This window comes from Stenella coeruleoalba (assembly GCF_951394435.1).
Source record: "Stenella coeruleoalba genome assembly, chromosome: 7".
NCBI lineage: Eukaryota > Metazoa > Chordata > Mammalia > Artiodactyla > Delphinidae > Stenella > Stenella coeruleoalba.
Window position 1 is genome coordinate 109,987,354 of NC_137153.1, and position 27,749 is coordinate 110,015,102.

Consider the following 27,749-nt stretch of genomic DNA (forward strand, 5'->3'; position numbering starts at 1 on the left):
GAGGAGAATTAAGTCCTGAGCTGTGACTTGTTTGGGGCGGGGCCGGAGGCCATTGTCCCCATTTTGCTGTGAGCCCTGGAGCGTCATGGTATACTGAGGCCCAGAGGTCTGGGGGCTCCAACGCCGATGACGCCCTCCCCCTCCCCTTGATTGACAATGACCATGTGTCAGAGCCGGCCGGGGCACTGGGGTCATGACGGTGAGCCAGGCAGACGGGACCTGACCCTCGGGGGAGCAATGTGCCAGGAGAGACAGATGTGAGATGACTCATCAAAAAATAGATGTCATGGCACGATGCGATGGGCTCCCTGGAGGAAAGGTGCAGGGGCCCGGAGAAAATGACTCAGGAAGCAGCGAGTTTGGAGAGGGAAGAGGGATGCGTTCTCTGGAAGGGAAGAGTGAGTCCCGACTCTGAGTAGACCAGGTGGCTCAGGACAGCCAGGATGGGGGCAGGGGGGAAGGGGGAGCCGTGGGAGGGGTGAATGAGCCAGACAGAGTGTCCAAAGGCCAGGAAGGCCAAGGTGGCTGGGAGAGAGGGCAACTTTGAAAATGCTCACTCGGGCTGCTTTGTGGAAAATAGACTCAGGAGGGCCAGAGAGGATCTGGGGGGACCAGTTAGGGGCTGTGGGAGTCCCCAAAGCTAGAGGTGGCAGTGACCTGGATGCAGGTAGTGACGGTGAAGAGGAGAGAGGTGGACAGACTCAAGCTAGAATTTGGAGCTAGCAATAACCCACTTCACAGTGGGGCTGGGAGCCGGGGAAGCCTGCCCCCTGTCCTGTGTCCTGGGAGTGGGAACGGTAGGAGCAAAGCCACGAAGGAGAGAAGTGGTGGGAGGCCGGGACCCGTGCGGCTGAGGAGGGGTAGGTGTAGGGAGTGCTGAGAGGTGAGGTCGGGGAGGGTGGGAGCAACCCACTGACCACGCCGCCCCCCCACCCCCCACCCGCTGGGACTGGAAGCCAAGGCCCTGGCCTTACTGCTACAGTCACCTTTTTTTACAAATGGCTCTGTCTTCTTGGTGTCTGAAAAGGGGCTAGCAGGTGAATTACCTGAGGACAGGTAAGGGGAGACCATTTGTGGCAGCACAGGGTCATCATCAAGGGCCAAGCTGCATGAGATCGAGTCCTGGCAGTTTTCTATGCCTGTAAAATGGGAGAGTAACAATGTCCACCTCTTAGGATTGGGATAAAGACTTGCTGAATTAATATGGCCCGGCAGAGAGTAAGTGACTATAATGGGGTTAATAACTGTGTCCTGTGTGACCTTAGGCAAGGCTCTCCCCTCTCTGGGCCTCGGTTTCTCCAGGCCGGTCTTTGCAGACACTTTGCGCGAAGGCTCTCTGATCTCATTATGCCGGCAGTATCCAGCTCCTGAGGACGGCCAAGCTGGCAGTGATGCCTCCGATGGGACTGCGTCCCTTCCAGCCTGTAAGAAGACACCAGGCCTATCGGGGCTGTAAGGGGATATTTTAATCAGCCCAGGACCCGGCAAGGTCAGAGGGCACAGAGACCAGGACAAAGGGGGCCAGTCAGGGCTGCTGCCTGGCCTGAACTGACCTTCTGGGCCCCAGAATCTAGACCGCGTTTGGGGGGCCCAGAGAGGGAGGTGGAAGCGGGGAGTTTCATCATGGGACGGGGCCAAACTAGCCTCTTTTCTGAACCTCAGTTTGCCCATCTGTACTGTGAGACTGGGAACCCCTGCCTGCTTGCCACACACAGGTGCTGAGAAAGGCAAGAGGCTGCAGTTGTAAAAGGCTGGTAACCCTGTCAGGGGCTAGACTCCCAGAAGCCTCCATGTAGAGCCGGGGGCCCCGAGAGAGAGCAGTATGTAGGCCAGTGTGGGCCCAACCACTGCTGGTTAAAATGCAGATTCCTGGGTTCTTCCCAGGCCAGCTAAACCAGACTCTCCCTGGTGGGCCTGGGCATCTGCATTTTAACATGCTCCTCAGGGGACTGAAGTGGCTTGAAGTCTGAGAACTGAGGTTCTGCTCCACCCGCTTTGCACCGCTGGGAACAGGGCAGAGAGGGGGTGGGCAAGACTTGTCTAAGTCACTCAGCAGACTGGGACCCTGTGCCAGGCCACTCTGGGGTCCTCGGGGGGGCGCATCCCCAGAGCCTTGGGAGTCCTAGGCTGGGCCTCCTCATGGTCGGTCCTGCCAGGGCCAAGAAGGCTTTTTCCCAGAGCTCTGCAGACCGGCAGGGGGCAGCACCGGCCAGCATCTCCCGAGGGCTCCAGGCTGCTCTGTGGGCCTGGCCCGGTAGGGCGTGGAAGGAGCCCACCAAAGGGCTTGAGTGGGAAGGCAGGTCTGTACATGCACAGGAGGCCGTGTAAGGGGGTGGGTACGAGAGACGGGGCACCAGGAGGACACAAGAAACATGAAGTCAGAGAGAGCAGGCCCAGAAAATTCTGAAGCTGCCTTGCAGTTTCCTGGGGCAGGGGCTACAGGGCAAGAGAAGGCCGAGGTGTCAGAGGGGCTGTGTTAAGGACTCTGTAACCCAGGCTGCTTCCCTAGGGCCCTCAGTGGGACTGGGATCAACGCAGGGCCCCTTCCCATGTCCTCTGGGCTTTCTAATAAAGGCCAGCCAGAGGTCACCGCCCCCCCCAAGCCCTGGCATTTTAGCCAGCAGGGATGTGGGGTGGGGCTGAAGCCCAGACTCTGGCGCCAGCTCTCCTGCTGGCTCCTCCTTACTTGTCCCTGTAACAGCTTCATTTGCTGCTGGAAACTGAAGGAGTAGCTGGGGGTGTCTGGGTTACCCTGGGCAAGTCATAAGCCCTCTGAGCCATGAGTAGACAGTAGGATGACCACTAGATTCCTAAAGGTCTCCTGCAAGTCCTAGTTGTGGGAAGGCATCTTCACTTTCAGACTTTCTGAGGACAGGGGGCCAGTTCAGTAGTGAGCTCCCTGTCATCCAGGGTATGCCAGATGAGGCTGGATGAATTTCGCCTTCTCTTAGGCCTTTGCCTGTGGTCCTGGACCATCCCCGCTCCACACTTTGCTAATCATTAATTACCAGGAGAGCCCCACCTGGGGAAAGGGGCAAGTCCCTAACCATAGGGGGAACAGGGGCTGATTTCCAGGATGACCTTGAACTTGTTTTCCTTGGCCCCAAACTTTCAGCTACTTCCTGTTTGAGCAGGCACAAAAATTCTAGGGCCCCAGCCCTTCCTCCTCCCCCGTGGTGGAATTTCCAGACAAAATGGTGTTCCTACGGTGGGGGCAGGGCTGGCATTGTTCTCAGTCTCAAGGGGAGTTGAGGGGTGACAGGTTGCAGAAGCTACATTTAATTCTCACCTACAAGCCTCAGGATGCCAGCTATGGGCTGGGTGGGATCTCCAGGAAAAGCCAGTAAGTGCAAGTGCGAGAACCATGGCACTGGCATAGCCTGCCCCTCCTCTAACACCTGCTGTGGCTCCCATGTGTGTTCCAGACTGGGCACAGAAGCTCTGAGTGTCAGTGCCCAGGGGTCCTGAAAGACCACCCAGGCAACTCCATTTTCTAGGAGGGGAAGCTGGGCCTATGAACAGGAGGGGACTTGCTCAAAGGCACACAGCAAAGCAAAGGCATTTATTCATCCATTCATTTCTTCTGCGCCAGCTCTTGCATAGAGTCAGGACTTACATCCTGACCTCCCGACCAGCCCCAGGCTGCTGCTTGAAAGTAAACTGTAGCTCGTTGTCCACATGTCACATGGAGGAAACCCAGGCCCAGAGAGGTGAAGTCCCTTGCCCCTGGTTCCCTTCTTTAAAAAAGAAGGGGGGGGCTTCCCTGGTGGCGCAGTGGTTGAGAGTCCGCCTACCGATGCAGGGTACATGGGTTCGTGCCCTGGTCCGGGAAGATCCCACATGCCACGGAGCGGCTGGGCCCGTGAGCCATGGCCGCTGAGCCTGCGCGTCCAGAGCCTGTGCTCCGCAACGGGAGGGGCCACAACAGTGAGAGGCCCGCGTACCGCAAAAAAAAAAAAAAAAAGAAGGGGGGCTTTGAGCCCAGCTCCCTTCATTCACCTCATTCATCAAATGTTTATTGAGTGCTGCTGTGCACACTAGGGACATGCCTGGGACAGGACTAACAAGGCCCCTGCCCTCATTAAAGTTTGGGGGAAGACAATTAGTGAACAGCAGAATGCACAGATAAGATAGTTTCAGGAAGCGATAAGTAGAAGAAAATAAAACAGGGCAGTGGGATAGGGTGTGGGGATTGGGGCAGTGGTACGTGAGATAAGGTGGCCAGGGAGGCCTCAGAGGATGTGATATTTGAGCTGAGGCCTGAATGGAAGGAAGGAGCTGACATCTGAAGGTCTGGGGTAAGTGTGTGAGGTAGAAGAACAGAATATGCAAAGGCCCTGAGGTGGGGCCATGTGTGTCACCTTCAAGGATTAGAAGGGTATCCAGTCTCATCTATAACCATCTTAGCCAGTGGTTCCTCAAGAAACCTGCGAGGAAACTCTGAATGCTCTCACTGTAGTTCATGGGCATCTAGCCTAGCCCCACCCCTGCAGGCCTGCCTCATGGAGCCAGCCTCTCCTTTCAGTTGCAGAGTGAGGATCAGAGAGGGCTGTGACTTATTCAAAGTCACGCAGCCACACAGCAGCAGAGCTAGGCCTGGAGCCCTGATCCTCTGCCTCCTTGGCCAGGGTTCCCTCATTACCACTTTACTTCTCCCCTTTGGAGGGGCTGTCTGGGCCTCACCCCTACTTGGATCTATCTCCCCATCTCTTCTCCCTGATCTCACCCTTACATACCCCATATAGCCTGCTCCCCAGTCCCTCTCCTCATCCTCTGTTCCAGCCTCAGTTTTATATGCTGCCCCCAGTATATGCCTTGCTGGTTTCCATCTTTGGGTCTTTGCTCATGCTGCCTGTTCCTCCTCTGCTCTCTACTCAGTCAACTCCTGCTTAGCCTTCTAGCTCAGTACCAATGACTCTTCCTCCAGGCAGTCTTCCAGGATTTCTCCCTCCTCCAAATTCCCTCAGTGCTGACTCCAGATCAGATGGACTCAGCCACTTTTCCCAAACACTGCCACTATCTCTCCCAGTCAGTCTTACTGAGAGCCTGCTCTGGGCCAGTAACTGTGCTGACCAGCTCTGGCTGTTCTGCTCTCAAGGAGCCCACAGATTCGTGAGGAAATAAATATGCTGGAGGGGGCAGATGTGAGCCAGTTTGTCCACAAGGCTTTGACTCACTATGCTATCTGACCTTCCACAACCTTACAAAGTGTAAGTATCATCATGCCCACTCCATAGTTGAGGAAACAAGAGGCACAGAGAGGTAAAGGTAGTAAGCTGAGGTCACGCAGCCAAGAAGTGCTGATTCCTCATTCCAAATCCCATACTCTTTCAGCTCCCTGCCAAGATGGAAGCTTCCTAGGAGCTGGCTACTGGGCTGGTTCATCTGTCCTCTTCAGTGGAATCTGTAGGGGTGGAGCGAGACCCCTCCCCCCAGAACCCAGGCCAGTGCCAACCACGAAGTGGTTCACAGATGACCAGGAAGGTCTGCCTGGGAAGGGAGGGGGCTCTCTGACCTCACCCTGGGACCATATGCCACCCCCTCCTGTCGCCCAGTGGGTGTGGAGCTGTCTGGCCCCATCAGCTGGAAGGGGAGGAAGGAGGCTGGAGACCTGGAGCCTCGGCCCCAGGCTGGGCTGGGAGAAAGAGGAGCTGTGGGCCCACCTGGAGCTTGGCAGTGTTTCTGGGTCAGGGCAGGAGAGGAAGTACGCAGAGAGAGTCGCTCCAGGCCAGGCCATCTGGGCTGAAATGCCGGCTGCTAGGGTGGGGGTAAGAAGGGGGGTCTGGGGCTCAGCCTGGAGAGTGGATCCCTGCCTCTCCCAGCCACAGGATTGGAGCCCTGAGCTTTGGGGCAGTGGGAGTGGAAGGCAGGGCACCTGTGGCCAGAACGCATCAGGCATCTGGGAGGGGTGGTCCAGGTAACTGAGAGGGAAAGGGGGTCTTGGCATCTCTTTCAGTCCCGAGGTGGACTGACCCCCAACTCTCATGTGTGACCTCGGGGGAGTCCCTCCCTCCCGTGGCCTCACCGCCCCATCTGCGGGGAGTGTTGTTGCTCCACCCTGACTGCTGGGGTGGGAGGGGCAATCAGACCCCCCATGTTTGGAGAATTGATGCCAGACCCCGGCTTGCGATGAATTAGGCGGGCTCCTCTGGCCAAGTGGCTGTCCTATAGGGCCCCTGCTTCCATCACCTGCTCTGAAGTTTCCTTCTAAACCTGACCTTCCAGGATTTTAATGACGGGCTGTTGTCATGTATGAGGGAGATATATCCTCTTCTCTGGGCTTCTGGAGGGCAGGAGGTGGTGGTTTGGGACTGGAGGAAGTTTCTAGATCCTGATGGGATCCATGGAGGTGAGTTGGGCAGAGATAACTCGTCTTTATTTAACATGTGAAACCTCAGGCCCAGAGATGGCAAGGGCTTTCTTTGAGTTAAGCAGTGCCCAAAGAAACAATGACCCCACCCACTGGCCTTCCACCCTATTAGAGCCCTGCCTCTCCGGAGGGTTCACCCTTAGCCCAGTTTCGGGTGACTTGATTTCAAAAAAACACTCGCATTCCCCGAGGCTCTGTCTGTGTGTGTTCCAATGTCCACGCCTGATTGCTTCGCTAGTTCTGCCTGTGTTAAGAGGGGCAGGGCCCGCTAAGCCCGGGATCATCGCAGCCCTGAGTGGGCCATTTTCTGTGAAGGATGTCATTAAATTTGTTGATGGCTTTAGGAAGTCCAGGGGCTGGTGGGGGTGGTGGACACCTAGTTGGGCCTCGAGCACTCGAGCTTGACCTCTCGGGCTTGTCTCCACCTTCCGCCATGTCGGAGTTCCCCCGCTCCAGCCCGCCCCATCTGAATGAAGGTCCTATACGTGGTCCAACCTCATTCCCGGACGAACAGTGGACACAGGAAGCCGTCATTGCCTGCCAGACAGGCCACCTCCCATGGCAGAGGCCCATGACCTTAACCGTGAATGTCCCGCAGCACTCCCACCCACACCCTGCCCAGGGCTCCAGCGACTCAAAGCTTGAGACCAGCCTGGGAGGCGGATGTGTGCAGGACTGCCTAGCTGGGGACTTCCCCTGGTCGCCACTGCCCAGCCTCGTCCCGACAGGAAACCTGACAGGTCTGAGCCCTCCAGACACCCATTGTGTGGAGCCTGGTGGGCTCCGGTGTTTCCCCTGTCAGGACTCCTTCCCTTCTCGCCTCCTCCTGTTCCTTGTCAAAGCTGGCTTTTAAGGGAAGTTCCAGGCTGTTGCCCCTCCTCCATCTCTGCATTAAGTCCTGCTCAGTCTTAAGACCTTTGCTCTTTCCAGCCTGCCTGAGTTCAAATCCTGACTCCTAGTGCAAGCAGTGTGACCTTAGGGAAATTACTTACCCTCTCTGTGCCCCCAATATTTTCTGTAAAATGAAGGTGGTGACCATCTGCCTCATACGTTAAATGAGATAATGTGCATAGATAATGCAGACAGTAAATCCTGAACACAGTTTATTGCTATTAAATCCAAACTTCACCCTCTGACAGCCTTTTCGAGGCCAAACTTATAACCTTCCTATGTTAGAGGTCTTGGACTCTGTGGTCCCCTCCAGGCGTGAGCATCTCTCCTCCCTGAGTGGAGTCATGTGTTAGATAATGTTCATTATTGCTGTTGTTTTCCTCCTGCACAACAATGGCCCTTCTGGAAAGGTCAGGCCCTTCTGCTTCGCGCGAAGCTGAAGAAATGGGTGATCTGACTTTACACTGGAGGAAACACTGTCCTGGATGGGCAATTTACGGCTTTTCAAGGGTAATTCTGACTATATGCTTTTTTTGCTCCTTCCTCACTGACTGTAAACCTAACAGATGTGAGACTGCACCGGGCTGGTCCCCTCCCTGCATCTGACCCCTCCTGACCCAGCCCTGGCCTGGCCTCCGGTTTACCTGGACTTCCAGCCCAACAGGGTGTAATTCTCCTCCAGACCTCGAAGCCAATGGTCCTCTGCCTGCAGGGAAATTCTTTGGGTCCATCCCTCTCTGGTCTTCTCCTGTGTCCTCATCGTTCAAATCTAACTGGTCGTGTGTGGCAGGGATGGGGGGTGGCTCTGTTGGGGGCTAAGGCTTCTTTAAAGAGGTGATGTTTGGGCTGGGTCCTGAGGGGTAAGGGATTCACCAGGTGGGTGCAGAGGAAAAGCGTCACGGCAGCCATCTGGCCATCAGGGCAGAGGCTGGAGGCTTAGGGGGCTGAGAGCAGATAGATCGGGGTGCATGGAGTGGGCTGGGTGCTTTGTGACAGAGTTTGGTCCTTGTCGGTATTCTGGGAGTTCACCTTTGGGGGCTTTTGAGGGACACTGAAGGTGGTGGTGGGGTCGGGTGGGATCTGATTTAGCTAGTCCCCAGCCCCCTGCCTGGTACTTGCTAAACAGGCATATTTCCAGGCCCCATCCAGACCCACCGAATCAAGAGTCTTGGAGGAACCCCAGAAATAGGCACGTTTAATGAGCTGGGGCCATTTGAAGGCTGAGGGGCATGGAGGTAGGGGAGGTGGGAGCTGGGCCTATTCAGGAGACCCTCTGGAGGCAAAACTGAGGTGGGAGAACAAGACCACTGATGGGACTACCCTCCCTGCAGGGCCCGGGGTTCATAGGTCAGCAGGGCCTGGCCCTTGAAGGGGTCTGTTGCAGGAAGTGGTCGGGGTGGGGTGGGGGACATTTTCAGGTGCCCCTCCTCCAGCCGAGGCAGTTTCCAGAAGGGGGGCTGCTTCTGTTTGAAGGGAGGAGGCCACAGGGGCAGCGGGAGGAGGTGGGTGGCTTGCTCCACAGCGGGATTGATTCCAGATGCTCTGCTGGGTGTGCAGGGAGCAGCCTTTGTCTGCCTGCCCATCCCAGGGGTCCTGGACCTCCTCTCCTACCTCCCACCCTGTCCCTTTCCTACTCAGTCCTCCAGCTGGTACCGTGGAGATGTTCAGCTTGGGTGATTGGCAATGCCCACCCCATCCGAAGGCCAGAAATGCAAAAGCTTCTTCCTCTTCATTAGCTGACCCTCCCTCCACAAGGCAGATAGGTTAGGGAGTCTGTAACTTCTTGTAGGTGGGGAAACTGAGGCACAGAGAACGACTTGAGAATCCCAAGCATAAACAGAGTCTATGCCAGGCCTCTGGAAGCCAACTGTGTTTACAGGTGAGGTGCTGAGGTCCTGGCTGCTTTCCCTTCCCTCTACACACACTCACCTAAATCTGCTAGTTGGGGGCCTCAGGCCAAGACCACTTGTCCCAGCCTTAATCAGCTCGATCACTTGATCAGTGTCTCGTCTCCTTCATGGAAGGCTAGGACCTGGCCAATCAGGGAGTTCCTGCTTTGGGGAGGAAACTGGGCCACGTGAAGTCCAGGCCCTGGGAACAGGATTCGTGTCCCCACCCTGAGCTGGACTTCCTGGGAGTCCTCCTCCCCCCAAAACTGGTGGGCCTGGCTTCGGAGGTTATTCTTTCTGGAAGTGCCAAGGTGTGGGTAGGTGGCTGCGGGAGCCCCAGCTGAACGGGGCGGCTCTGAACTGGGTTCCTGTGTTCTGGAGGAGGCTCGCTAAGAGGGCCCACAGGTTGCCTCTGGATGGAGGAATTGGGTACTACTTTTCCCAGGGGCCTCTGCACTTGTAAAAGGGCCTCCTGGTGATGTCTGCTACTGAAAATGAGCTAGAGCAGTGCTTAACCCAAAGGAGACTAATGGGGTCCTTGCAGGCCCTGTGGTTTTCCATCTTCCCCAGGGATTGGCCAGAGCTCTGGGGAGAGGGGCCAGGGGAGTTGATAGCTTCTGACAACCCAGACTGGGTTTGGAGGAGCAATACCCCTCCTGCCCCTCCCCCCTAGTCCTGGGAAGGCGCCTGGCTTCCAGCTGTGATCCAGGCTTCTGACCTGGGGGCCCTCCCCTCTGGCTGAGGGAGCAAGGGAGGGGGGTCCCCTTTGTGAGGTGCAAAACCTGGTCTGGATTCTTGCCGACTGCCCCGCCCCCTCCAGGGCCGCACCTTTTCAGCTGTGCTGGAGGAGGACATCCAGACTCCCTCAGGACCCACACGTGACTCTCCCACCAACACATCCTTAAGACTACTTGTCAGAGCCCTGGCTAAGACCCTTTGCCTCTGCCGCTGAGGCAAGTCAGACCTCCTGTCAGGGCCTCAGTTTCCCCTTCTGTACTTGAAGGGATGGAACTGAGGCAGGTGGTTGTCAGAATAATTTAAAAAATAAATGCCGCTGCAGAGGCTGGCGGGTAGAGAGAGATACCGCAGCCAATGGCCAGGGTGGTCAGGGAAGGCTGGAGGAGGTGGGCTCTAGAGCAACAGACTTTGGCCAGGCAGAGAACAGTCAGTAGGAGGCCAGTCCCTGCTGGGAGTAGAGTAAAGAGGAGTGAGAAGTAGGGGGGCGGGGGAGTGGAGGTGAGGCTGGGAGGTAGTTTGATTGAGGATACATCGCTGGAGTCTCAAATACCAAAGAAGATTCTCTGGACTTGGGGCTTTTGGACTCTGGGAGCCATGGATGGTTCTTGAGCTGGGGTGGGGGGGGTGCATGACTCGGAGAAAGCTTTCAGCAGGATGCAATAGAGGGAGCTGGCACCCTCCCTTCTCTAGCCTCGGTTTCCTCTCCCTACAGTGGGGAGAGTACTGTCCTGCCCGCAGCCCTGCTAGAACTGCTGTAAATGCCCAGCGGGAGGGAGACCTCACAGCATCTGAGGTGTTTCATTTGGGGGAGGGTTTAGATCAAAAGGGCAGAAAGTTCTGATTTGGCGAAGACCTGAGGGATACATAGGTGTTCACTATGTTCTCTCTACTTTTTCTGGGCTTGAAATATACACCCTAATTGTAAATATATAAAAGTAACGTGCGTATCAAACGGGACGATTTTTAAAGCACAGGCGAGTATCCTGCGTGAAAGAGAAGTCTTTCTACCTGCCGGGGCGGGGGGCGTGCTGGACGGTGTGTTTGCGGATCCACACGCAGCCCAGTGAGCTTGGGGCGGAAACCGGCCTCATTCGGACCCTAATCGAGGGTTCCCGGTTCGGAAGAACGGTGCCCTCCTGGTCGCCTTGCCTGCGCCCTGCCCAGTGCCAGGGAGCGCCCACACGCGGGTGTGCACTGTCTATACCCGCCGGCGGGGTGGGACGCCGCGTGCGCCCGGAGCTCGGGCTCTCAGGCGCGGGGCGGAGGGCGGTGGCCGTCCTGGGGACCTGCCTGGGGTCCCGGGCACTCCGGCCCGCCTGGCCTGGCCGACTCCAGGCCGGGATTTCTCCCGCACTGACTTTCCGGGCCCGTGCCAGTCCGGCCTCCCGGTCCCCGGCCCCCGCGGCGGGGCCGGCTGCTCCGGGGAGGGCGGGAGGAGGAGGAGGAGTTTGCGCGACTTTGTGGGGCAGCCTCGGCCTCGGCGGCGGCCGCAGCGGCACGCGGGAGAACGCGAGGACGCCCGCCGGGCCGGCCGGAGCGGGCGATGGGGCCCGTGTGAGCGCGCCCAGGCCCGGCCCGGTGCCCGGCGGGCGGCAGCATGTCCGCGGGCGGCGCCAGGAAGAGCACCGGGAGGCCCTCCTACTACTACCGGCTGCTGAGGCGGCCCCGGCTGCAGCGACAGAGGAGCCGCTCCCGCAGCCGGACCCGGCCCGCCAGGGGTAGGCGCCACCCCGACCCCTGACCCCTGACCCCAGGCGCTCCCTAGCGCCGGATCACCGCCTGATGCCCCGGGATGCCCGCGACCCTGGGTCCTCCTGCTGTCTATTTACCCCGGACCCTCTCAGCCGCCCCTTCTGGTTGCCCGGAACTGTGTCTGCTTGTTTCCCACTCCCCCAGCTTCTCCTCAGCCTCCACCCTGGTGGGGAAACTGAGGCTCCGGTGTCTCCTCTTGCCAAGGGCAGGCAAAGGGGAGATCGCAGTTCAGCTTCTTTCTTCCCCCTCTCACTTTTGACCACCGTGCCTCAGTTTACTCAGCAGCGGGGGCATCATCACCCTGAGCGACCTGGCTTTCCTCCCCTTGCCTGCACTGCCCTGGCCTCTCAGCTTACCTCCCCCCAACTCCCTCTTCGCTCCTCTGGGACTTAAGTGGACTCCCCCGCCTCTTGGGTGGAGGGGCACGTGGGTGGACCTCAGGGGGTCCTATCCCGGGGTCCTTGGCTCCACCGGAGTGGTGGCGGGTAACATCTGTCCAGGACGTCTCTGAGTGGGTGGGCGCCACCTCCTTTGAAATGAGTTTCTGTCTTTTCAAGGCCAGGAGGCAGGACCCGGAGGGGGAGGTGCAAGCAGCATTTTCTTTTTCCAGTAACAGGATCCACAGCTGGAAAGGCGTGTGATCCAGGGGGCTGGGTGGGGGCCGGGACTTCCTTCCATGGCTGGGTAGGAGGTGGGGGGAGGCCCCCTGGAAGGAGGAGGGCTTCGAAGGGGCCCTGGGGAGGCTGGAGTCCCTGGCAAAGGCTCAGGCCCACTGACGCGCCCGTGGGTGGGAGGGAGGAGGGGGCTTGGGAGTACCTAGTGGGCACCTGGGCTGAGTTTACACCATCAGGTTATCTTTGGAATCTGGAAGGCTGGCCTGGTGCCCAGCCTGACCCAGAGGGGTTTGAGCAAATCTGTGCTTGGAATCTGGTCAAATACCCCTCCGGGCACTGGTTGTGTGGCCTGGGGCCTGTAGTTGCCCCTGAACCTCAGTTTTCTCGTCAGTATGGGGATAAGTGAGGCAGGCAGGCAGTATACGTTCATTTGCTTCTCCCAGAATGGGGAAGACTTTTCCCACAGTCAGGGCTGAACAACAATGTACAGGGCTTCCTCAGGAAGTGGTGAGTTCCTGGAGTAGTGAGTTCCCTGTTCGTGGGAGGGTTCAAGCTGAGGTTGGGAATGCACACATGTGTGTGCTGGGAGTTCAGTCTTTAAGGGTCTCCCAAGGCCTATGATCTCCTCCCCCTTGCCTTCCTTGAAAAGGCTTCTGGCTACTGCCTCCCTCCAGGCTTGGCCTGGGCGATCAGAGATCTGGGCTCAAGCACTGTGACTTTGGGCAAGTCTTTTCCCTTTTCTGAGTCTCAGTTTCTTGAGCTGTAAAAGGGGGCTAGTAGTATTGATACATGGAAGATTCCGTGAGGAAATGGGTTCAGGCTGTGAGAAATGGGAGCTGTACAGATGGCCAGTTAAGCTCAGGTCACCATGAGTCCTCCGGTACTCACCCCACCCCTGCTCGATGCCCTGTGTGACCTTCCCTTCGCTCTTCACCTCAGCCCAGCTCCATCCCTGCGGGCACAGAGAGGACCCGAAGTCCCCCTCCTGCTCAGCTCACTGGGCCAGAGACAATCAATACACGTCTGGCCATCGCCTGAGCCCCAGCTCCCAGGCTCGCCTGTGCAGGAGTCACTGCTTTGTGTCCCAGCCTCAAAGGAGCACCCAGCCTGCAGGGAGGGGGGAGGAGACTGTCCCTGAACAGAAGTTACATCTGGGGAAATCAGGGAGAGCTTCACAGAGTAGGTGACATTTGGACTGGGCTCACCAGATGGGTAGAGTTTCCTTTGGCAGAAGGAGTGGTTGAATCAGATCTGAGTTCAAGCCCCCGCTCTGCACAAAGGCACCCTTTGGCCAGTTACCTCTCCAAGCCTCAGTGGCCTTGTCTGGTAAATGGGGGTGGTGATGGCAGGGTTGTTTAAAGACTGAGAGCAAAGGCATGGAAAGGTGCAAGCCCGCGCTGCCTGGGACTTGGGCCACAGTTGGGTGTGAGCTATGGATGTCCTTACTCTGGACAGAGCAGCAGCTGTGCAAAGACAGGGAGTTGGAAAACCTCTTGGGTGTGTGGGCAGAGTTCATTCCGGGGTGGCAGAGGGCCTGGGTTGGTGGAAGGGAATAGCGGGGAGCAGTAGTTTGGGCCTGATAAAGGCCCTTGAGTGATGGGGAGTCATGGGTGGGGGCTGGGAGCTGCCCGGCAGGGTGAGAGGTGGAGGTACCCGGGTTGGGGGCAGCTAGAGCATCACTGACCTCCCTCCACTAAACTCCCAGATCCCTGACTCTGCCTCCGGGGCTGCCCCTCCTCCTGAGGGCAGCACACCCCCGCCCCCCAGGTGGTAACTCATGCTGGGGGAGCCTTCTGACCTCACGCCTCAGTCTCCCCATCTGCAGTGGGGCTTGGTCCCATGAGGGTGACATCATCAGATCCCCAAGGAGGTGGTGGTACCCAGCATCCCAGCCCTGATTGGGCCCTTGCTCCACACCCATTCTGGCCTCTGCCACAAGCAGGGAAGGACAATGACCGAGAACGCAGGCATGTGTTTGTTCAGAAACAGGAAAGCGCAGGGAAGAATTGGCTGGTGGTGGGGACGCGCAGCTGGCCCAGCCAGGGAGAGGGTTGTGACCAGACTGCCACCTCTCTGAGGAAGCTCCCTGCCCACCGCCCCTACTGTCCCTCTGGAGTGGTGGGAGGGGGCTCGCTGCAGACTCGAGACTAAGCCTGTCCCTGGTGGGGCCGCCAGTGAGGGACAGTGTCTGCAGTCCCCCAGGTGTGACCAAAGCAGGGCAGTAAGCAAGCCTCTTCCCTTCTCTGAGCCCTGAGTTCTCCATCTGAAGAACTGGCAGAGCGAATCTGTTGTTGGTAGAGGGGGGCACGAAGTTTGACGATGGCCAGAGGCAGGGTGGGAACAGTGACGTTTGCATGGCAAGCATCATCTGGACATTTTGGGTCGCGCCTTGTGCCCCTGGGTCCGCTTGAAGGCTGGGCGTGGCCCATGAATTCGATGGGGTCCTCACCAGCCAGGGTACCTCCCCACCTGCCCCCACCAAGGTCAAGAAAAGCTTTGTCTGTCTGTCTGACCTACCTGTACCCCCAGGGCTGCTGGGGAAATACAAGTTTTCTTCTTGCCCTGGATGAAGTCAACCCATTCATTCAACTAGCAAACACGTCTTGAGCACCTACTACGTGCTGGGCATAGGGGCACATGGGGATGAATTGCATAGGCTCCCAGCTCTTGACAAGCCCCCAGTTGGTTGGGGAGGCTGGCTTGCTGAGCTGCCCTGGGGCACAGAGCCCTTTTGGGGGTACCGGGCAGTGGTTAGTGGGAAACGGACTCTAGTCCCAGCTCGATCATGAGCTGGTTATGCGATTCTGGCACATCCCAGGGCCTCAGTTTCCCCATCTGTCAATTGGGGCTAATCCTGTCCTGCTGCCTCCCATGTTGGGAGACCTCTTGGAATGCCCATCCCTGTACTCAGGGGAGGTTTTGATTCTTTTCTTCGTGTTTTCATCTGAGTTTTTCCTGGGGTCCAGGCACATGCCAGGCCCTGCCTGGGCGCTGCAGACTTGGCCTGTGTTTTCTCCTTAGATGGTCAGTTCCTTCTCCACGCCCACACATACCCCATTGCGTGGCCCTGTGTCGTGGCTGCTGTGTGGTCCCACTCCCCTCCACCTGGGTGTCTTTCCTTCCGAGGTATGCTGGAGTCTGTGAGGGGCCTCAGGAGGGGGCTCCCAGGAGCGTTCCAGCATCCCTTGAGGAATGTCCTGGGCAGGAGGTGCCCAGGAGGACTAGGGCTGACCTCCTGAGGTGGGGGTCACCTCCCAGGACTTCGAAGTTGGCAACTGAGTGATCTAACTCCTGACGTCCAGCGGTGGGGGGGGCACTGAGGCACAGAGGGGCCACCTTCACAGAGCGGGGTATGGAACCCAGGGCTTCTGGCCCCCAGGAAGAGAGCAGCATGGTTGGGGAGGGCGCTGATTTGCCATGGCTGCTTCCTGACTGGGAGCGATGGCTAGGGAGGGGCCTGGGTGCCACCATAGGGAAGGGCGGGCGCTGGGACCTCTCCATGGGGACTCTGGCTTCAGGGAGACCCACTGAGAGGCCCCTGGGCAGCATCTTGGGGCCCCAGGGGCTGGACAAGCCTGAGAACGGCCCTGAGGGTGGGGGCTGGTCGTACCTTGTGGTCCCCCCAGTCTTTAAATGTCCTTCCAAGAGCCCAAGGCTGAGACCTCTGAAATTGTACATATACTTTTTTCTGCCTTGTTTCCTCCTCTGTTCCTGCTGAGACACCATCTCTCCTTTGGGCCTTTACATAACTTTACATAACTCAGGTAGTGGACCTTCACTCCTTCCCACGACGTGTAATAAAGTTCAAATGACTTCTGTTTGCCGAATGCCTGCTCAGTGTTGGCAGTGAGCTTAACTCTGTATTTGCCTGATTTAATGCTCACAACAGTGCTGGAGATGGATACTGGCATAATTCTCATTTTAGAGGTGAGGAAACTGTGTCCCAGAGAGTGGGAGCCTTGTCCAACGTCACGCAGCTAAGGAACGGTGGAGCCCAGCTCCGCCCTACTCCACATCCTGGGCTTGCGAACGCACCACCTCGCTATCCCGTGGGCAGGCGGGTCCTTCTGAGGTTAGGCCTTGCCTTTGATAAGGCCACCTCCTCCTTCTATCTGATTTGCACAGTCAGCAGCTCTATGAGCGTTCACAGCCATCCGCTTCCACAATCCTGACCGTAATTCAGGAGGGAGGCAGGGGAATGACCCCACTGGCATCTGACGTGGGGAGGGTCCATCCTGCTCGTTGAGCCCTCTGTCTGCCTGGGATGACTCAGACCATCCCTCAGGCCCGGGCTCTCCCCCGGCCCCTACCCTTGTATCCTGCTCCCATTCATGCCTACCAGCCATGTCCTCCTTTCCCTGGGCAGGTCACAGGTCTTACAGACTCAGCCCTGTTTTTCCACCAAGTTCCTTTGTGCTGAGGGTTCAGCATCCCGTGTTGTGAGGTCCCTGGAGACCAGCAGACAGCTTGAGGCCCACTTCCCAGAGCTGTGTAGGTCCTTGAGGGAGGCCGGAGGCCCAAGTTCATCTGCTGGAATGTCAGCTTCTTGGTCTTTGTGTTTCTGGCGCATCCTCGTCACATTTAATAACAAGGAAGCTAACCGCTTCCTTTTACCCAGCTGACTGTGTGCCAGGCCCTGTGTCAAGAGCTTCACCTGACTATCTCGTATCTCCTTTCACCTTTCCAACCCTCCTAGGAGGTAGGGGTCATTACCCTCACTTCCCTTTGCCAGGTGAGGAAACTGAGCTCAGGGTGTGGAGGAAGAGGCAAGGTTCAACCCGAGGCCACCGTACTCGCAAGCTCACGCTTAGAAGCGCGCTCCCAAGGGTCAGGTCTGGAGCTCTGATTCCTGGGCGCTCTTTCTCTGCCCCGTTGCATTCTGTACTTCCTGAAACCTGGTGGCACAGGGACAGGCCCGGAGCCTGCTTTGCTCAGCTGCTGATGGGGGGAGGTTGGAGGGATTGACCTGTGTGGCCCTGGGAGCTAACTGTTCCCCTTGACAATTGGAGAAACTGAAGCCCAGAGAACCAAGGCCACTTTCCCGAGGTATCCCCGAGGTAAGGAGAGATCCAGGTCTGGAATCCACAGCCCTTTGCATCCTATTTTGGTGTTGATTTTGTTTGTTGCTTTTCCTAATGTTAGGCCAGATCGGGACACTGAGGCAGCTGGGCTCCTTGCTGGGTCTTCTTGGCGGGAGGGAATAGGGGTTGAATTCCTGTGTAACTTGATACAAATGTGCTCACATCCCCGACCGCTTACGTGTTTTGCTTCGAAATGACACGCAGCCTCTTGACTATTTTTAAAAGAAAAGCAATGGCTGTGATATTTCCCCTGCACCTTCCTCTCGAGGCCACTTGGTTAAATGTCAGGAAAGGGAGAGTATTTCCTGGTCAGGAACGTTAGGAGCTTGCTGGGAGCTGAAGTTTTGTTTTCTGTTAAGTAGGTGTTTGGGGAATCGGTTCCCAGCCCTCCTCCGCCCCCCACCCGCCGTTCCCTGGGAAGGTTGTGTTTGACAGTTGCTGGGAGGAGGGATTTGAGAGGGAACAGCCGAGATGCCCGCGCGCGTGGAGTGGCAGGGTAGTTATTTTTAGCCATCCCGATCCTGTAGAGACATTTCAGCATTTGTTCAATATTTAATTATCCATCTGAAATTGGCCCATGTGGCCTTGAGTTTGGAAGTGGCTGTCTGTGCTGTGATTTCCTCTGATTGCATAAATAAGGAAGGGAGGGGAAACGCAATAGCCCTCCAAATAATACTAATAAAAAAATAAAAAGAGTAGACTCAGTACTCAGAAAAGACAGGCTTGGTTTCACAGTCTAGACAGACCACCTGTACGTTAGTAGGAAAGATGAGCCTGTGAGGGTGCCTAGCACGCCCTTGGAAATGCAGCCCTGCTTGGTCTGTGACTCTCAGACTCCACAGCTGCCTGGGTTTTATCGGGGATGGGTTTCCCCCCCTCCACCAGGTTCCTGTGTTGACCTTGACAGCTGCCAGGTACCCGAGAGGAGGTTTGGGGATTTTGCTTTTGGAAGTCTTGTTAGCTTTTATTTCCCTCCTCTCTTCTCCCCGACAGACAGGATAGCACTGTCGGCATCTGGGCTGTGTTACTTCTTTTTTCTTGGCCCTTAGGGGTGATGTGTTGACACGGCTGTGAAATGGAAAAGGCAGAGCACAGGGAGGACGATGTGGCTGCTGTGAGGCTCAGCCCGCTCTCCTTAAGCCTCCGGTGGATGAGGGAGCAGAGGGGAGGGGAAGAGAGTGGGGCTAGAGGGAGCCAGGCAGCCAGGGATGGGGCTCCTTTTGGTGTCCTGCTTGGCTTGGGGACTGTAGAACTTGGGTTTAAAGGTTGGAAACCAATAAATTGGCAATCTGGGATAGTCTTCTGGAAAAGCGGTTTTCTATCCATTTATCCCTCTATCCTGGGGACTGAGTTTGGGTCAGGTGTGTGGCCAGGGCGGGAGTCCTTCTGACTGCACCATAAATGCTGGTGACCTCAGGCAAGTCACTAAACATCTCTGGGCTCAGAAGCACTTTGAACAAGTAGATGTGAAACAACATAGGGTATCATTATAGGCGGGGTGATTGTCATTATCTGTTCATCCAAAGCCTGAGGGGTTAATTGCAGCTCTATTAGGGCTGATCTAGAAATAAAATGTGATGCTTGTGGGGATCGGAGCCATCCAGATGGCTCCTTGGCATTCCCGTCCCCCAGAGGCTGCTACAAGTGTCACTTGTACTTGTTCAGAGCAGCAGAGCTTTAGTGAGCCACCTACTGTTTGCAAGCCCTGTGCCAGGGGCTGCCGTGGAGGATACAGTCAGCCCCCACCCCCAGGGAGCCGGGCTTATGGGGAAGGTAGTCCCGTAAGCGGGTTGGCAGATGGTGTGACTGGAAGGGTAAGCAGGGCCTTGGATGGCGAGCCACGAGGTTGGAACTCCCCCTGGCAGGCCACACGGAACCAAAGGGAGAATTTTGAAAATAGCAGTCATTATAATAGCACCGACTTCCATTTTCTGAGCACTTAACACAGTGTAGGCGCCTTTCTAAGTCCTTTGCGTGCATCATTTCATTAAGTCCTCATTCTCACAGATAATTGTATCAGCTCCATTTTGCAGATGAGAAAACTGAGGCTCAGACTGGTTAATTGACCTCCTCAACGTCACCCAGCTACTGAGTGGCAGAGTTCAGGATGTTTCATTCTCACTGTACTTACCAGAACTGCAATTTAGGAAAATGATTTTAAGCAACCAGAAAGCTAGACTGATGTGGTCCGGGGAGCAGAGAGAGTGGGTATCAGTGATCACAGGTGACTATGTTGGCCATCCTGTTGCAAGAGGCAGTGGGTTTGAGCAGGGAGAGAGAGAGGTCAGGGGTCGTCCTCACAGCGAGAGGGGTGGGAGCTGGTGATGGGATAGGCCCAGGCAAGTGGGGAGGGTTTGGGGTGAGGGGGCAGCAGAGCTGTGGGCATGGCTGATAGGCCTGCTCTGACTCTTGATGCTGCAGGGGCGGGAGGGGGGCACCAGACTGGGCAGGGGGTGCCTTTGGGGAGTAGCTTCAGGAAAAGTGGTGGAAAGGTACTAGAGGCTGCAGGAGGTCAAATGGTTGAGGGGTGAGGGTGGCGGGCAGAACTGGACATTGCTGGAGAAGCTGGGTGGCTATGGAGGTCTGAGGGAAGCCTGGGTTTCCCATTAACTGTCTGTGTGGTCACTGTTCCCCCTGGTGTCTAGGGAGCTGTTCAGAGCTACATGTTAGCAGCAAGCAGGTTGGGGCCCTGAGGGCCCTTCCACGGCATCAGCAGCAGCCTCTGAGCCCTCCTGGGACAGGACCTTGGGCTTCAGAAAACCAGGGGTGCAGCCCTCCGGTCCCACCCGCAGAGGGAGAGCCATCTGCAGAGGGAGGGGCCAGTTTAAGGAGTGGGGAGCAGGGGTGCTGGGCGCTGGGGCAGCCCTTCATGGGGATGTTATGGAAGAGGCTCCTGGGTCACTGGTGGTCCCCAGGGGAGACCACCTGCTATGGGCCAAATCACTCCATCTCCTCTTTTTTTTAAAGAATATAACGTTTATGTTAGTGTTTTTCCCCTTCTCCCCCAACCCCTAGGATTACAAAAGTAATAAAGTAATAAATATTCATTATGCAAGAGAAGAAAATAAAAAATAACCTTTAATTCTAGCCCCCAGTGATAAGCTCTGGGAGCATCTGGAAGGTGATTTCCAGGCTTCTTCCCTTCTTGAAGATTTTGAAAATTCTAAAATATTTGAAAGTATAAAAAGTGTAGAAAATAACATTACAGACACCCAGGTACTCACCTCTCAGATTTAGCAAACGTTAACATTGCCATGACTGCTTCTCTTTTCTTCATTTTTTCTTTTTCTTTTTCTTAGAAATAAAATGATTCAGGTACAGCAGGGGGTCGGCAAAGTACAGCTCACAGGCCAAATCCCACCTGTTTTCATATAGCCCACCGCCTGTTTTTGTATGACCTGCGAGCTAAGAATAGCATTTACATTTTTCAAGGGTTGAAACAAAATCAAAAGAGGAATAATGTTTTATAATGTGAAAATGACGGGAAATTCAAATTTTCCGTGTCTATAAGTAAAGTTTTTGGAACACAGCCCCACTTATTCGTATTGTCTGTGGCTGTTTACATGTTACCTTGACAGGGTTCAGTAGTTGAGACAAACCTAGAATATTTGCTCTCTGGCCCTTTATGAAAAAAATGTGCTGACCCCTGAGATACAGCTAAAGCCTCCTACGCTCTCCCCGGGGATAACCAGCCTCCTGAAGGCGGGGCATGTCCTGCCCACGTGTACTTTTACTACATTTGCAAATGCTTCAAAATGTGTAGTGGTGCATTGTGGGTTTCAAAAGTGGGTACAGGGAAATGGCACACGGTGGAGAAGAGCAAACGCATGTCTCCACGCTAGGACCTCCTTATATCCCGAATTCCAGCAGCACAGATAAATGGCAGCTCTCTGCCGGGCCTGGAATAGGCCCCGGGGCTACAGAGTCACAGGAGAAAACTCAGGAGGAAAAATGGAGAAGGTCACACTTCAGGCTAAATTTCCTAGAAATCCTCAGAAAGCAAAGGAGCAAAAAGGGACTCAGGGACTAGAGAACCCTTCAGGCCAGGTAATTAATCCTTGGAGTGACCGGGAAGCCCAGACTTTTGGGAAGGCTGGGGATTCTTTGAAAGTGAGGTATATGTCAGGATGAGGAATAGGAAGTATGGATGGTCAAAGGCAATTGTTTGTTTTTTAAAGATTTAACAAAATTTTTGGCTGCGTTGGGTCTTCGTTGCTGCGCATGGGCTTTCTCTAGTTGTGGCGAGCGGGGGCTGCTCGTTGTTGCGGTGCGTGGGCTTCTCATTGCGGTGGCTTCTCTTTGCTGCGGAGCATGGGCTCTAGGCGTGCGGGCTCAGTAGTTGTGGCTCGCGGGGTCTAGAGCGCAGGCTCAGTAGCTGTGGCGCACGGGCTTAGTTGCTCCGCGGCATGTGGGATCTTCCCGGACCAGGGCTCGAACCCGTGTCCCCTGCATCGGCAGGCGGATTCTTAACCACTGCGCCACCAGGAAAGTCCCAAAGGCAATTGTTAAGGGACTCAAGTAGAGGGGCTTAGAGAAGAGCTGGTGACAGTGTCTATAGATGCTGAAAGTTTGCAACGCTTACACTGGACTGTTATTCATGAGGCCAACCAGGGACTAAGGGGTGAACACTAGTGCTGTCCTTTTGGGAGGCCCTACCCAGAATCCTGAGACATAGCTGGGAGGCACGTCTTCTCAGCGCTTCCCTCCCACCTTCTGAGAACCAGGAGCCTGACCCCTCCACGTCCCCTCTGAGGCGTTCTTGTGCCCCCACCAAATGCTCTATGTTGAGGATTCCCAGGGCGGGGAGGTGCCCTGGACTGCAGCCCTCCACAGTCATTTCCATGCCTCTCTCCCAGCAGACCCCACCCCCGAAACAGTGGGCAACCTCCACTGACTCTGAACCATGTCCTGAACTTAAAGACAACTTGATTCCTTTTGAGAGATAGCAGGTTATCGCAGTTCCATAGGTTCCAAACTTCTCCCTTCCCCACACCCAACATCAGGGGACCAAAATATGCAGTCGAATGAGGCATCCCTTATCCCTTTCTGCCGTGTAGCGGGGCTGGGATGGCACCTGGAGATGTAGAGAGAGGCCAAGGGCAGGGAGGACACTCAGCCTTCCGGGGGACTTGGGACCTGTTGTCCTCTCACTTATCTCTCCATGGAGGCGCTTCCTATCCTGGGGCAGCCCTTCGATTCAGAGCTCGCCAGGCTCGAATCCTGCCTTCTGCGTTGCTTAGCCGAGTGGTTGTGGTCCTTTCAGTTGATGTTTCTGAACTTCAGTTTCTTCCTGTTAAAGTTGGAGCTGATGTTTCCTACTTTAGGAGTCAGCGTGAAGATAAATATACACATACCGTGCAGTCCCCGTCTCTCTTAGATCTGTTTCTCCGCATTTCCTGGTGGTCCATTTTATTACATACAAATATCCAGTTGTTCTGCTGCTAAATTTGTTGAAAAAACGATCTTTTCCACCACCAATTTATCTTTGTACTTTTTTCGAAAAATCGATCGACCACATATATGTGGGACTATTTCTGGACTCTTTATTCTGTTCCATTGATCTATATGTCTATCCTTTTGCTAATATCACGCTATCTTGATGACTTTAGTTACATTTCAAGACTATAAAGTATGTCTTGAAACCAAGTAATATAAATCCCCCAACCTGTTTCTGCTTTCTCCAGATTGGTTGGCTCTTTTAGATCCTTTGCTTTGCCATCTAAATGTAAAATTGAGCCTGCCAGTGTCTTTCAAACGCCTGTAGGATTTTGACTAGAATTGCATTGAATCTATAGATCAGTTTGGGGAGAGATGCCATCTTTACAAGACAGTCTTCCCAGTCCTTCAAAGCGGTGTATCTTTCTGTTTATTTAGATTTTCTTTAATGTCTCTCAGCAATATTTTTAAAGTTATTAGCCTTGTACTTGTTCTGTTAAATTTATTCCTAAGTATTTTTGATACTCTTTGTTAATAACTATGAAGGGTGGAGAGCTTACCCTACTTGCTGACTAGCAACCTAGCCTGGGAGAGTTTCCCGGGTGCCGGCAGAAGACACGAGACTCGTGGGTCAGAGACAAAGGACACTATGACTCATGGCCGGTAGCATGAACTTCATGTTTGCATCAATTTTCTTTCCCTCCAAGTTCCTAGGGCAGTCACAGGTGTTTTTGTAGAACGTAAAACAATCTGCTCTTTTGTTTTGTCAAATTATAGCTTCATGTTCCTTATAGGACCTAATGTACAATCTATGCGTCAACTGTTCCTCAAGCTAAAAAATTACACAAAGAGCTGAAATTCAGTTTGCTTTAGTATTAAATCATTAAATTAGAAACTTGGAGATTATTTATTTATTTATTGAAGTATAGTTGATTTACAATGTTCTGTTAGTTTCTGCTGTACAGCAAAGTGATTCAGTTATACATATATATTTATTCTTTTTCATATTCTTTTCCATTATGGTTCATTGCAGGATATTGAACTTAGTTCCCTGTGCTATACAGTAGGACCTTGTTATTTAGAGATAATTTAAAATTTGAATTCCAAGCTGTCAAATACAGAAAGGTAAAGAGGGTTTTAAAGTTATATATAAAAAATCAGTATGTACACACTTAAAACTTTATGCCTATTTTAAGTTGTTGGAAAACTATAAGACTGTTGTATAGCCACGTTGTTCTAATTGAATAGGAAAACAGAGCAACTTCTACACAGTCTATTATGCTTTTATAAACTGTTTAAAGGTACTTTTCTATTGTCATTTTAAAAAATAAAGCGCTAATTCCAGCTCTCACACCAAAAAAAAAAAAATAATATACTTTTTGAACAAACACTAAGTCCTGAGGTGGAATTTTGGGGTAAAAAGAAATCATTTATATTTTCTGAATGAAATGAAAAATAGAGTGAATTTAGTTCTATACCTGAATATTTAGGGTTTGATAATCATGATTCTCTCTGGAGTGCTGTTGTTGGAGCTTATATACCCTAAAGAAGTTTTAATAATGTATTTAGTATCTGTGCTGAGGATAAACGCACAGCATGTGGAGTGACCATCCAAAGAGAAATATTCTCTACGTACAGATGTGAAAACATCTGTAAACTACATTATAAAATAACCAAGAAAGGTACCATATACTTTCGTGGTTTTCAAACCCTTTTACATATGTTGATTGATAACAAGTGCATTGTAGAGAAAGAAAGAAGTTTACATTAGGTAGGGTCATGAATATTATGTTTCCAAAAGGAAGCTTTTCTCCTTTTAAGGCAGCCATCGATTTGGAAAAGGGACCTTGAGAGTCCACAGTCCTGGGTCAGCCAATGGTGTGATGTCACTACCCCTCCATTTTTACTAGAATAAGTTGAACCTTGATCAGTGGGTGTATTGGCTTCCTATTGCTACTGGAACAAACTACTGCAAATTTCGTGTCTTAGAACACAGAGACTTATCTTACAGTTCTCAGGGTCAGAAGTCTGAAATCAGTTTCTCTGGGTTACAGCCAAGGTGTCGGCAGGACTGCATTCTCCCTGGGGGCTCTAGGGGAGAATCAGTTTCCTTGCCTCTTGCAGCTTCTAGAAGCTGCCTTGACCCATGGCCCCACCTCACTCCCACCTCTGCTTCCATCACCACATCGCCTTCCCTGTCTTCTCTGATGCTCCTATCTCTCTCTTATAAGGACTCTTGTGATTACATTGGACCCTCCCAGGTAATCTAAAATAATCTCCCCATCTCGAGATCATTAATCACGTCTTTGAAGTCCCTTTTGACATTGAAGTTAACATATTCATGGGTTCTAGGATCAGGATGGGCTCTTTGGGGGCCATTATTCTGCCTACCACAGGCAGGTAAGGTTTAATAACCTCTAAGAACCATGTCTCCTCCCTCTTCCAAAGATGGATGGGGGACTTCCCTGGTGGCGCAGTGGTAAAGAATATGCCTGCCGACGCAGGGGACACGGGTTCGAGCCCTGGTCCGAGAAGATCCCACATGCCGTGGAGCAAATAAGTGCGTGCTCCACAACTACTGAGCCTGCACGCCACAACTACTGAGCCCACGTGCCACAACTACTGAAGCCCGCCCGACTAGAGCCTGTGCTCTGCAACAAGAGAAGCCACGGCAATGAGAAGTCGTGCACCACAACGAAGAGTAGCCCCCGCCCGCCGCAACTGGAGAAAGCCCACGCGCAGCACCAAAGACCCAATGCAGCCAAAAATAAATAAATAAAATAAAAAACAAAGATGGATGGCCAAAGTCTGAACTGGAAAAAGTGTGTGTAGGAGACCTACCAACATATCGGTGCACTGTTTTGGCAAACTCACTCTTCATTTGGCTAACTGTTAAGAGCAGATAAGAACAGTACAGATGTGCTTCACACACACACACACACGCACACAGATACACAGTGGCATCAGCTGGACGGCCCTGTCTGAAAAGTTCTAACACTCTGAAGGTTCCTTGACCTGCTGCCATGGTGATCTTACCTTTGGCTTTTCCTGCAGTTCATCCGGCCACTCCTGCAGTAGCGGGGGAGGGGAAGTTGGGACATCAGTTCATTGGCAGCTTTACGCTTGGGGAATTTCGTTCCCTCACCCACGAGTTTGTTTCTAAATCTAATTTTTGGACTTTCCTGATCCACTTTCTCTAACTGGTCATTTGGGCTGCTGTTGATTTCAATATCATTTGTTTTGTTTTCTGATTTTGTTTTTTCTCTTGCTTCTTTTCCTTTTTCCTATTCAGACGTATTCAGAGGGTACAATTTGGCACTGAATCATCATACCACCTATTTCTATTTTACTATTAGTTTTGGGAAGGCTGAATTATTCTTCATTCAGCAAGTGGTACGGGTCCCACCCGTAGCCCATCCTATTCTCCAAAGAGTATCTCTGATACCAAGTTTTTGAGTACTGTTCATGATATTTTTCTATGTAAGAGCACACACTTACAAACAGAAAGTAAAACATCATATTAGTTTAATCATGTCGACAGCAAATGTATTTCATTCTAAAGAGCCCATGGCAAGCCTTTGCAGGGGTGTTTCTATTTCTGTGCCTCTTGCCTCTAGATTGCTGGCCATTCTCTCTACTCAGGGAACCCTGGATATGAATACATTTCTGCAGTTAGTTTCTCGGGATGGAAAATCTCAATTGTTTACACACAGATATGATTCCATGTATTTCAAATAGGCTATTTATTAACTTTTCATTCTGAAATTTTTACAGATATGTAGGCAGTTGCAAAACCAGTACAGAGAGGCTTCCGTGCATCCTTCACCCAGTTTCCCCTGATAGTTACATCTCATGTAACCAGTACAGTGCCCTCCAGCCAAAGACCCACCAGGAACACACCTCCAGCTGAACAAGTTGGGTTTATTACTTATGGCAGTGATGGAGAACACACACTGTGGGGAGCCACGGGACATCTCAGAGTGTGGTAGAGAGAACCTACTCTAGGATTTGGGCTTTGGTTGGGTGATTTGGGGGACGTCTAAGGAAGTGGGGTTCACTCTTGATTGGCTGCTCTCAGAAAGCAGGGGCAATTCTGTGATGGGGTGTCTCAAATCTTATCTCCAGGGAGAAGAGGCAGCACAAGGATAAAGCTGTCTTCGGTAAAGAAGCAGCAGACACTCATTTTCGCCAAGGTGGGGAGATTTTTGGTATTTTGTGGGTGGCGCAGTGACCTGGCTTTTGTCAGTGGTTTAGACAAAATGATAAAGTGGACTTGTTTTGCCTCATTTTATCATGGTAGCCTTGTCTGAGGTTGGTATCCTGGAGGTTGTTTATGTCCAAAAGGAGAATAACATGGCAGAGCTGTGAATGCCAGGTCAGCTTCTGGATGTCAGTGTCTGCTTTCCTCCTTCCTCTCTCATCTTTTGTGCACATCGGTCCGATGCGTGTGTATGACTCTGTGCCATTTCAGCACATGTGTAAATTCGTGTAACCACCACTGCAATCAAGACACAAGACTATTCTGTCACCATAAAGATCTCCCTCTTGTGCTGCCCTTTTATGGCTACACCCACCTACCTGCCCCCCCACCATCCCTAACTCCTGGCAACCACCAATTGGTTTTGCATCTCTATGACTTTACCGCTTTGAGATGGGATCATGCACCATGTGACCTTGTGACATTGGCTTTTTGCACCAAGCATGTTGCCCTGGAGATCATCCAAGTTGTTGTGTATTTCAATAGTGCATTCCTTTTTCTCTGCAGAGTAGTATTCCATGGCATGTGTATTAGTTTCCTATTGCTGCCATAGCAAGTTAAAACTTAGCAGCTTCGGACTTCCCTGGTGGCGCAGCAGTTAAAAATCCGCCTGTCAATGCAGGGGACATAGGTTCGATCCCTGGACCGGGAAGATCCCACACGCCACGGAGCAACTAAGCCCGTGCACCACAACTACTGAGCCTGCCTGCCACAGTTACT

General features: G+C 53.5%; 1 protein-coding gene across 9 annotated transcripts in view; it reads left to right on the forward strand.

Moving 5' to 3' along the window:
- DAB2IP (DAB2 interacting protein) overlaps positions 1 to 27,749 on the forward strand; it is a 194,296-nt gene that overhangs the window by 56,356 nt on the left and 110,191 nt on the right. For 6 of the 9 annotated variants that reach the window (XR_013829142.1, XM_079927245.1, XM_079927251.1 and 3 more), the window contains exon 1: positions 11,388 to 11,606. The exons of the other annotated variants lie outside the window; for them this stretch is intronic. Coding sequence is in view for 5 of the 6 variants with exons in the window: in XM_079927245.1 (XP_079783371.1) it covers positions 11,486 to 11,606 (121 nt within the window). In the remaining variant the exon portion in view is untranslated. Of the gene's footprint in view, positions 1 to 11,387; positions 11,607 to 27,749 lie in introns of those variants that run through there. 9 annotated transcript variants of the gene reach the window in all.